At 35.3% G+C, this 12,119-nt stretch overlaps 1 protein-coding gene across 19 annotated transcripts in view; it reads left to right on the forward strand.

The window, feature by feature from the left end:
* The window catches only part of PALS2 (protein associated with LIN7 2, MAGUK p55 family member), a 120,141-nt gene that overhangs the window by 95,494 nt on the left and 12,528 nt on the right, over positions 1-12,119 (forward strand). For all 19 annotated transcript variants that reach the window (XM_034963817.3, XM_034963816.3, XM_063605648.1 and 16 more), the window contains 2 exons: positions 10,061-10,263; positions 11,331-11,459. In XM_034963817.3, coding sequence (XP_034819708.1) covers positions 10,061-10,263; positions 11,331-11,459 — 332 coding nt within the window. The remainder of the gene's footprint in view (positions 1-10,060; positions 10,264-11,330; positions 11,460-12,119) is intronic.

Raw genomic sequence — 12,119 nt, forward strand, 5'->3', positions numbered from 1 at the left:
AAATAATCATGTCAGAAGTATGCTTGATGAGAATGGAATTAGATCAAGGAATTGGATGATGTTAGTGATTTACTGTAATGACTAATACACATTTGTCTCTGACTGTAGGGACTAATAAACATTTGTCTTTGTTTTTGAAATACGTGAATCTTTACTTGTGAACTTAGATGTTCTCTCCCTCGAAGAAAGCAGGAGATAAGCTAACATTGCTTTCATTCCCTTTGCTGTGCTTCTATTTCTGACCAAGCCCCCTTTTAACATGGCATTCCTTTAGGTGTATTAATGCCTTTAAGCTATTTTGAGTCAAATCCTAGGCTAACTTTAACCCCATCTCTTTTAATTGAATTTTAGAGTTTCCCTGGTTTTGTCCAGTATATTTTGGGTTTAATTCTCAGTGAGTACTCTTATTGCTAAAATTCTTAAAAGTTAGGGAAATAGCCTTGTCATTGCCCCCCTGTGCTACTTATAATCCCTTCAGTGTAAATCTTCTGATTCTACTGCAGGCATTGTAAATCACTAAATTTAGACAAATCCTACTAAAGTGGTTAACAGAACAAAAACTTCACTGTAATCAACGTATGTTAAAGCTGCACTTGTGAAGTAAAAAGTTTTTCGCTTTTATCAAATTCATATGTGCCCAATATTTTTAGCAAGTAGTTCTTAAAGACATACAATGGGGAAAAAAATAACCCCTTCTCTTCCCCTGCCTCACTTATGAAAAACAGTCACTTTTCATTGTTTTTGCTATTTCTTTTGGTTGTGTTCCATATTTCTTAATAACGTCTTTAGTCTGCTGTTTCCTGCTTTATGCAGTTTAGGCCTTATCTGTTGACTTCCTGACTGTCCTTCCAATATAAAGATAGCTGTATTTTCAGTTAGTTCAACTTCACTTTCTTGAACAGCCCTTTCCCCTTCTGTGACCCAGGAATCTCTGGAGTTCTGTTTTTCTTTATACTACCTGATTTTATATATATGTGTATACAGTTTTTTGTTGTTTTTTAAGCTAAAGACTTGTTTATCCAGTAAGTCAGGTTCTTTTTTTTTTCCTGGAGACCTCTGTCTCAGAACCCTCTGTCTTTCTGCTTCAATGAGGACTACATGCTGTCTCTCTGGCTGCCCAGCTGTTAACACTGGAGTAGTTCCCTTTGTTGTTATCCTGGGTTGAAGCTGTTGTTCCTGGATCCCATTCTTTCTCTTTCTTGGTTTATCACCTTGTTTTGCTGGGGTACATCCTCTTGTATGTGGAATGTAATGTCTGCATCTTTGTGTTTTAAAATGTATATTTTCTGCCCTTTATTTGACTAATTAGCAGAGAATAGAATTCTGGATTGTAAAATTCAAAAGCTGTTACAACGTCTTCATCATCGCCAAAAGAATCTCTGTACCCATTTCCCACCAACTTCCTCACCCCCTGCTGCCAGGAGCAATCATGAATCTTTCTGTCAAAATAGATTTGCTTATTTTGGACATTTTATATACTGGAGTTATACAATATGTGGTATTTTGTGACTGGCTTCTTAACATGTCAGATCTCATCTGCGTTGTAGCATTTATCAGTACTTATTTTCTTTTCCTTGCTAAGTGATTATTATATGGCTATACCACATTTTATTTATATATTCATCACTTGATGGACATTTGGACTGTTTATTTTTAGCTATTGTGAATAATGCTACACTCAGCATTTGTATACAGGTATTTGTGTGGACATATGCCTGTTTCTCTTGGGTATATACCTTGGAATGGAATTTGTAGGTTATATGATGACTGTATGTTTAGCCTTTAGAAGAACTTCCACACTGTTTTCCACAGCAGCTGTGTATATACCCTTCACAATCCCAGCAGCATATGAAGTTTCCAGTTTCTCTACATCCTCACCAACATTTGTCATCTGGCTTTTTGATTGTAGTCATCCTAGTGGGTGTAAAGTTGTATCTCATTTTGGTTCTCATTTGCATTTCCCTAATGTCTGATCATGTCAAACAACTTTTCATGTACATATTTGCCATTTATATATTTTCTTTGGAGGAATGTCTGTTCAAACTGGTTGCCCATTTTTCAGTTAGGTTATTTGTCCTTTTCTTAAGCTGTAAGAGGAGGTCATATTATCTTCTGGGTACAGGTTCCTTGTTAGATATATGATTTGCACATATTAATATTTTCTTTCATTCTTTGTTGACTTCTCGTGTTTTTGATGGTGTCCTTTGATATACAAAAGTTTTTCATTTTGATGAAGTCCAAATTTATATATCTTTTGTTGCTCATGCTTTTCATATCGTATCAAATATGGTACCATATCAAGGCTTTCCCTAACCCAAGGCCACAAAATTTTACTCCTGTATTTTATTTTAAGAGTTTATACTACTGACTCTTACATGCAGATTATATGATCAATTTTGTGTTCATTTTTGTGTCAAATGTGAGGAGGGGGTTCCAACTTTATTCTTTTGCTTGCACTTATCCAGTTGTCACAACACAATTTGTCAAAAAGAATAGTTCTTTCCTCCAGTGGATTGTCTTGCCACCCTTTTTGAAAATCAATTGATTGTAAATGTCAAGATTTATTTATAAACCCTCAGTTCTGTTCCATTAACTTAGATGTCTGTCCTTATGCCAGTCCCACATTGTCTCGATTACTGTATATTTGTATTAAGTTTCAAAACCAGGAATTGTGAACCCAACTTGTTCTTTCTTTTTCAGCTTGTTTTGGCTCTTCTGGGTTCCTGACATTTCTATATAAATTATAAGATAAGCTTCCAGTTTCTGCAGAAAAGGTAGCTAGAATTTTAAGAGGGATTATATTGAATTCTAGCTACCTTTTCTGCAGCAATTGGAAGCTTATCTTATAATTTATATAAAAATGCCAGTAACTTGGCCTTGAGGACTACTGCCATCTGTTTTGTTTTGTTTTGTTTTGTTGAGATGGAGTCTTGCTCTGTTGCCCAGGCTGGAGTGCAATGGCATGATCTCGGCTCACTGCAGCCTCCACCTCCTGGATTCAAGCCATTCTCCTGCCTCAGCCTCCCCAGTAGCTGGGATTACAGGCACCCACCATCCTGCCTGGCTAATTTTTTTTGTATTTTTAGTAGAGACTTGCTTTCACCATGTTGGCCAGGCTGGTTTCGAACTCCTGACCTCAGGTGATCTGCCTGCCTTAGCCTCCCAAAGTGCTGGGATTACAGGTGCTATATTAACAGTATTAATTCTTCCAGTCTATGAGCATAGATGTCTCTCCGTTTATTTAGGTTTTCATTTTAATGCTGTTTATGGTTTTCATTGTACAAATATTATGCTGCTTTTGTCACATTTATTCCTGAGTATTTTTTTCTTTTTTATTCTGTAGCAAAAAGTATTTTCTTAATTTCCTTTTTGGATTGTTCCTTGCTAGTGTATAGAAATAAACTGATTTTTGTGTGTTGGCTTTGTCTTTTAGCCTTATTGACCTCATTGATTCTAATGATGATTTTTTTGTGTGGGTTCCTCAGGATTTTCTATATACAAAATCATGTCATCTGCAAATAGAGATCGTTTTACTTGTTTCTTTCCAATCTGGGTGCTGTTTATGTCGTTGTCTTGTCTACTTGCCTCAACTAGAACCTGCAGTGTAATGTGTAATAGTGTAATAGAAGTGGCAAAAGTGAACATCCTTGTCTTGTTCATGATCTTAAGGAGAAAGGAGAAAGCATTCAATCTTTCCATTTTAGCTGTGGGTTTTTCATAGATGCCTTTCATCAGATTGGAGAAGTTCCCTTCTGTTCCTACTTTGTTGGCTTTTTACCAAGAAAGGGTACTAGATCTTGCCAAATGCTTTTTCTTTGTTAATGGTTGATATGATTTTTGTTTTTTATTGTCTTCTATTGATAAGATGTATTGCATTCATTGATTTTTATATATTGAACCAACCTTGTCTTTTTGTGGTAAATTCCATTTGGTTATGATGTGCCGTCTTTTTTTGTATACTTCTAGATTCAGTTGCTTGTACTTTGTAAGGATTTTTGCATCTATATTTATAAGGGATATTGGTCTATACTTCTCATTACTTGCGATGTCATTGTCTAGCTTTGATATGGTAATTCAGGGCACATAGAATGAGTTGTGAAGTATTCTTTCCTCTTTCATTGTTTGGGAAGAGTATGTGAAGGATTAATTATAATTCTTTCAATGTTTGATGAAATTCACCCATGAAGCCATTTGACCCTGGGCTTTTCTTTGTGGGAAGTTTTGATTATTAGTTCAGTCTCTTTCCTTGTTATAGGTCAACTTGGATTTTTTTTTTTAAATCAGTTTCAGGATTTCTGCAGGGTTCATAGAAATGTTTTTTCTTTCATTTCTGATTTTAGAAATTTCAGTCTTCCCTCTTTTATTCTTAGTCTATGTAAAGATTTGTCAATTTGTTGATCTTTTCGGACAACCAAATTTTGCCTTTGCTGATTTTCTGTATTTTTTCTACTTTCTAATTTTTGCTATAATCTTTATTATTTTCTTTCTACTTGTACTTTGGGTTTATTTTACTCTCTGTTTTTTTAGATAGGAAATTAGATTATTGATTTGAGATCCTTTTTAACATAGGCATTCACAGCTATAAATTTCCCTCTAAGCACTTAGTTGCATCTTAAAGTTCTTGATATGCTGTGTTTTTGTTTTCATTCATCTCAAAATACTTTTGAGTGGGTTTTATATATATATATATTTATATATATATATTTATATATATATTTATATATATATATTTATATATATATTTATATATATATATTTATATATATATTTATATATATATTTATATATATATATTTAAATATATATATTTATATATATTTAAATATATATATTTATATATATTTAAATATATATATTTATATATATATTTATATATATATTTAAATATATATATATTTATATATATATATTTATATATATATATATATATATAAAAATAGGTTCAATGATACATGTCTCTGTAGATGGCTACAGAGACTTTAAAATTGTAATCCTGAATATGCAACTATGCAACACAGACCAATTAGCCAGATCTAAAATAATAAACTGGCTTCTTACAACAACTGTGCTGTTCCAACCCTTCTTCCCTCCACAATGACCCTAAACCTTACATGAGTACAGTTAATATGGCAGAACGGGAACCCATCTTTGTGACCAAAAGTAAAAACCGAAGAAGAAATAGCAATTCATCCATTAGTTGGGGAAAGCAAGAAATGTAGTGCCCTTCACTGTGCTGCTTACTCTTACTCATTTTGTCCCTATTCTTCAGCCCATCCATGTTAGCTCTTAATATGTTTGAATTAGCCATATGATTCAGCTCTTCAGTGCTCACCACAGTGCTGATCTTTTTCCCATCAGTAGCTTTTAAGACAATTATCAAGGGCTTAAAGCCCTCCACAGAACCTTTTCTTAGAATGAATGGGTTTAGTTCAACCATCATACATCTTCAGGGTAATGAACATGCTGCTGGACAACTGGCACTCTGGAAGAGCCTGGTCAGCTCTGTCTGTAACTGTGCTCTTCAACAGCACCATCTCCTCTCAAAGTATTTTCTTTCACTTGTGATTGCTTGTTTGATCCATTGGTTATTTGGGAGTATATTGCTTATTTTCCATATATTTTTGAATTTCTAAAATTTTCTGTTATAAAATTAAGGTGATTTAACTTTCTTTATATATTACAAAATGATCCTAAGATAAAATAGAAAAACATTGTTATTTTAGGGAGATGGGCTATGTTATGCATCCTGTTTTCAATTTAACATTGACATCTTGACATCTTGAGCTTAGTTAACAAATGAAGTATTACTTTGTTGATTGTTTCTTCATTATTTGAAGAGCAGCTAAAATTGAGAATTTTGCCTATCATAAAAAATTACTTCTAAAAAATCACATTATGTAGTTGCTCAGTATAGAAGTCTAAGGAATCAGTTGTAGTCAAACCTTCATGTTCTAATTTCTCTGTTCTAGAAATGGAAAGCAGTTTAAATATGTGGCAACGTAGATTGTTTTTTGAAGTGTTAGTAGAGAATAAGATTGTAGTTAAAATTCACTTGTAAACTAAAGAACATTTCTCTAAGAATTAAGATTCCCTCAGCATGGAGGTAGAGGTAATACATGTGCATATACATATTTATTTCAAGCAGCGCGTTCCCCTATATGGTTTCACTGTAGGACTTCACCGAAAAAACATTAATTTTTAAAATTAATGTTCACAATGTTGAACCAAGTCCTATTATGCATTTATTTGGGGAGTTACAAGTTGCCTTAGAAGTTTTTTTATTTTTTTATTTTTTTAAGGTTTTTTTTTTTTCTCTTATTATTATACTTTAAGTTTTAGGGTACATGTGCACAATGTGCAGGTTAGTTACATATGTATACATGTGCCATGGTGGTGCGCTGCACGCATTAACTCGTCATCTAGCATTAGGTATATCTCCCAATGCTATCCCTCCCCGCTCCCCCCACCCCACAACAGTCCCCAGAGTGTGATGTTCCCCCTTCCTGTGTCCATGTGTTCTCATTGTTCAGTTCCCACCTGTGAGTGAGAATATGCGGTGTTTGGTTTTTTGTTCTTGAGATAGTTTACTGAGAATGATTTCCAATTTCATCCATGTCCCTACAAAGGACATGAACTCATCATTTTTTATGGCTGCATAGTATTCCATGGTGTATATGTGCCACATTTTCTTAATCCAGTCTATCATTGTTGGACATTTGGGTTGGTTCCAAGTCTTTGCTATTGTGAATAATGCCGCAATAAACATACGTGTGCATGTGTCTTTATAGCAGCATGATTTATAGTCCTTTGGGTATATACCCAGTAATGGGATGGCTGGGTCAAATGGTATTTCTAGTTCTAGATCCCTGAGGAATCGCCACACTGACTTCCACAATGGTTGAACTAGTTTACATTCCCACCAACAGTGTAAAAGTGTTCCTATTTCTCCACATCCTGTCCAGCACCTGTTGTTTCCTGACTTTTTCATGATTGCCATTCTAACTGGTGTGAGATGGTATCTCATTGTGGTTTTGATTTGCATTTCTCTGATGGCCAGTGATGGTGAGCATTTTTTCATGTGTTTTTTGGCTGCATAAATGTCTTCTTTTGAGAAGTGTCTGTCCATGTCCTTTGCCCACTTTTTGATGGGGTTGTTTGTTTTTTTCTTGTAAATTTGTTTGAGTTCATTGTAGATTCTGGATATTAGCCCTTTGTCAGATGAGTGGGTTGGGAAAATTTTCTCCCATTTTGTAGGTTGCCTGTTCACTCTGATGGTAGTTTCTTTTGCTGTGCAGAAGCTCTTTAGTTTAATTAGATCCCATTTGTCAATTTTGTCTTTTGTTGCCATTGCTTTTGGTGTTTTAGACATGAAGTCCTTGCCCATGCCTATGTCCTGAATGGTAATGCCTAGGTTTTCTTCTAGGGTTTTTATGGTTTTAGGTCTAACGTTTAAGTCTTTAATCCATCTTGAATTGATTTTTGTATCAGGTGTAAGGAAGGGATCCAGTTTCAGCTTTCTACATATGGCTCCCAGTGGTCCCAGCACCATTTATTAAATAGGGAATCCTTTCCCCATTGCTTGTTTTTCTCAGGTTTGTCAAAGATCAGATAGTTGTAGATATGCAGCGTTATTTCTGAGGGCTCTGTTCTGTTCCATTGATCTATATCTCTCTTTTGGTACCAGTACCATGCTGTTTTGGTTACTGTAGCCTTGTAGTATAGTTTGAAGTCAGGTAGCGTGATGCCTCCAGCTTTGTTCTTTTGGCTTAGGATTGACTTGGTGATGCAGGCTCTCTTTTGGTTCCATATGAATTTTAAAGTAGTTTTTTCGAATTCTGTGAAGAAAGGCATTGGTAGCTTGATGGGGATGGCATTGAATCTGTAAATTACCTTGGGCAGTATGGCCATTTTCACGATATTGATTCTTCCTACCCATGAGCATGGAATGTTCTTGCATTTGTTTGTATCCTCTTTTATTTCCTTGAGCAGTGGTTTGTAGTTCTCCTTGAAGAGGTCCTTCACATCCCTTGTAAGTTGGATTCCTAGGTATTTTATTCTCTTTGAAGCAATTGTGAATGGGAGTTCACTCATGATTTGGCTCTCTGTCTGTTGTTGGTGTATAAGAATGCTTGTGATTTTTGTACATTGATTTTGTATCCTGAGACTTTGCTGAAGTTGCTTATCAGCTTAAGGAGATTTTGGGCTGAGACAGTGGGGTTTTCTAGATATACAGTCATGTCGTCTGCAAACAGTGACCATTTGACTTCCTCTTTTGCTAATTGAATACCCTTTATTTCCTTCTCCTGCCTAATTGCCCTGGCCAGAACTTCCAACACTATGTTGAATAGGAGTGGTGAGAGAGGGCATCCCTGTCTTGTGCCAGTTTTCAAAGGGAATGCTTCCAGTTTTTGCCCATTCAGTATGATATTTGCTGTGGGTTTGTCATAGATAGCTCTTATTATTTTGAGATACGTCCCATCAATACCTAATTTATTGAGAGTTTTTAGCATGAAGGGCTGTTGAATTTTGTCAAAGGCCTTTTCTGCATCTATTGAGATAATCATGTGGTTTTTGTCTTTGGTTCTGTTTATATGCTGGATTACATTTATTGAGAAGTTTTATTATACACACCTTTGGTGACTAATTCCAGAAACCTTAAAGATCACACAGTTTTAAATATGAAAAGCCATCATAGCATCTTGAAGATTCTCAAAGATACTTTATAAATTCTCTTCACAGTAGTCTAAGACGACCACTCTCAAGGTTGAGCCAGAAAACAAGGGGAAAACAGGAGTCCTATTATACATAATGATCTCATTTGACCCTTATTTTTGAGCATGAGTTTGAAGTTCATTTTGTTCTTATAAAAGTTTTCTATGTCTTAGGCTTATTAGAAATAGTCAAAACACTGTCATCTTTTTATTCGGATTACTTTCTTAGTTTAGTTTGGTGTAGTTAATAATTCCATCAGTTATTCTCCAACTACTTAGCTAATAGAAACAGGATACTTCTTATATCCGATCCAGCAAAGCCCAGAGTAAGGCTAAGCTTGAAATAACACGCTCAAAAATTACTTTTCTTCTTCAAAGCTGTTGTTAACAAAGTTGTCAGAGAGTACACATTTGCAACAGTTTAAAAAATGGTAATAACCGTTCCTAGCACAGACCAACTTGCAAAGGGTTGTATGTCTCTGAAAGTATTCAAAGCTGTAAAATATCAGACAAAAGGATCTCCTACTTCTAAATTTTGACTTGAGCTATTCAATCTCATTTTCCCAGAAATAATATGTCAGGTCAGAGGAGAGGAGGTTAATAGACCATAATAATAATGAGGGGGCTAGCTCTACCACTGAAGTGTAAAATAGAACAGTTAACATTTGGGAATATCAATAAACAGGAAGCTAAAAGCATTGGTTTTGAGGTAAGATAAAAGATAGATAATTTGTGGGTAAAACTGCACTTTACAAAATTGGTATTACAACTAAGAATAGGTGAACTTTGCTTGCTCACGTTGTGGGGTAGTTAGGAAGTGTTAATCTGGAAAGAAAAGATGTAATAGATTCCTAAGGAGAAGGAGAGTGCTGGTCAGTTGAAAAGATACTCACTCACAACATGCCTCAAACACTTACCATAATTAAGAACTTCATTGAAGGCTCTGCTGCTAGGTAAATATATTTTGAGTTTCAAAGTGATTTTAAGAAGCATATTTTTGGATACAAATTATTTGGGGGACTACCTCTTAAAATATTCCCCTAAGGTATCAAGAAACTTTTCTATTAAAGGGCCACGTGGTAAAGTTTTAGGCTTCGCAGTCCATACAGTCTGTCACAATTACTACCAGCATTTTAATGGGAAAGAAACCATGTATGATACATAAACAAATGAGTATGGCTGTGGTCCAATAAAACTTTATTTACAAAAATAAGAAGCAGATCAGATCTGGTCATAGCCTACAGTTTGCTGCACCCAGTGGAAAAATGTTAAGCCACCCTATGTATTTTAGTCTATTTTTTATGCCCTACAATTTCTTTGTACAAAAATCTCAACACTATTTTATTTAGTTACTTCACGGAAACCAAGGGAAGATGAAAAAGATGGCCAGGCATATAAGTTTGTGTCACGATCTGAGATGGAAGCAGATATTAAAGCTGGAAAGTATTTGGAACATGGGGAATATGAAGGAAATCTCTATGGAACCAAAATTGATTCTATTCTTGAGGTTGTCCAAACTGGACGGACTTGCATTCTGGATGTCAACCCACAAGTAAGCTGCTTGGATTCCAAAGCTGTTTTATATTTTATTTTCTGTGGAGTTTTTTTCATGTGTGTCGGGGTTGTTGGGTTGGGGTTGTTTGTTTTGTCAGGGTGGAAAGGTGACTCCCTCCGTTACCTTTGGGTGATAGAGAATGTTATTATGTATACATAGCTAGTTAAATAAATCTCTGAACAATTAGCCAACAGAGGCTTGGGTGGCAATAGAAACTGTGTGATTAGATCTACAGTAGAAGTTTAGTATGTATTTATTTACCTGTTCAAGTAATGCATAAGTGCTTGTGTTAAGAAATGTTAAGTTTAAAACTCAAGTCTGCAATATAAAGAATAAAAAATTAAAGTCACTCCCCCTCCTACCTGACACACATGCACACCTCTACACTATTCCATTTTATTGTCACTCTATATTTCTCTGTCACCTACCCCTTCCCACTCCGCTACACTCAGCCCAACCTCATGTCCCTACTCAGAGATAAAAATTGTTAATAGTTTCTTATGTCTCTTTCTAGTCATTTCACTATGCCTTAAATACAAATATATATAAGGTAATGGGTTTTCTGTTTTTGTTGTTTCTTTTTACATAAATGGAAAAATTCTATAGAGATTCTTCAGGGGTTTTATTAAATAGTACTATTCCTTGGAGATCTTTTTATGGTAGTTACTGTAGAGCTTTTTTTCTTTATAGAAATTGCTATATAGTATGAATATATGTTCATTTAACCACTCTCCAATTAATCAACATTGAGGTTATTTCTACTTTTTCAGTATTAACAGAATTCTACAATTAACATAAAAAAGAGTTTACATCACTCTTGATGATTTTTGGATCATTGTTTTATACTTTGTTCAAGAGGAACAGACTGAGTTCAAAACAAAATAAATGGATCACTGTTTTAAGAAAGTACTATATGGAATGAGAAGGACAGAACAGGGATAGGTATTAAGTTATGTCCTTTAATTCATAGAACAAGTGCAAACAGCCTTTGATATATACTAAAGGGTAGCAGAATTCTAGTTCTAATATTGTATAAATTGGCTTATAATTATTCTTTTACACAGGCACTGAAAGTATTGAGGACATCAGAGTTTATGCCCTATGTGGTATTTATTGCGGCTCCGGAGCTAGAGACGTTACGTGCCATGCACAAGGCTGTGGTGGATGCAGGAATCACTACCAAGCTTCTGACCGTGAGCTAACCATACGATTTTCCTTCTAAAATCTTTCCTTTTCTTTTGAGCATGTTTAACTGTTATCTAATTTATTTTTATTTATTTATTTTTGAGGCAGAGTTTTGCTTTGTCACCCAGGCTGGAGTGCATTGATGCGATCTCAGCTCGTTGCAACCTCCCCGTCCCGGGTTCAAGCGATTCTCCTGCCTCAGCCTCCCAAGTAGCTGGGATTACAGGCATGCGCCACCAGGCCTGGCTAATTTTTGTATTTTTAGTAGAGACGGGGTTTCACCATGTTGGCCAGACTGGTCTCGAACTCCTGACCTCAGGCAATCTGCCCACCTCGGCCTCCCAAAGTGCTGGAACTACAGGCGTGAGCCAATGTGCCTGGCCAACTCTTAGCTAATTATGCTTATGAAATAAACATGCTATATAAGGTGCTACAGAATGAAAATTAATTAGATGTAGTTAGGATCTGGAACAGTCTTCTTTTACTTGAAAATCATTGTACACTTTATTTTAAATCAAAAGTTTAGTTCCCCTTTGTGAAATGAAATGGACCAATATTAAAATATGCGTATTAATTGAACGCCTTCATTTTACTAGTGGGGTAACTGGGCTCCGAGATCATTAACAGGCATGTTTATTATATGGTTTATCATTGGTAAAGTGGGGTGT

The sequence above is a fragment of the Pan paniscus genome, chromosome 6 (genome assembly GCF_029289425.2).
Source record: "Pan paniscus chromosome 6, NHGRI_mPanPan1-v2.0_pri, whole genome shotgun sequence".
NCBI classification, from domain to species: Eukaryota; Metazoa; Chordata; class Mammalia; order Primates; family Hominidae; genus Pan; species Pan paniscus.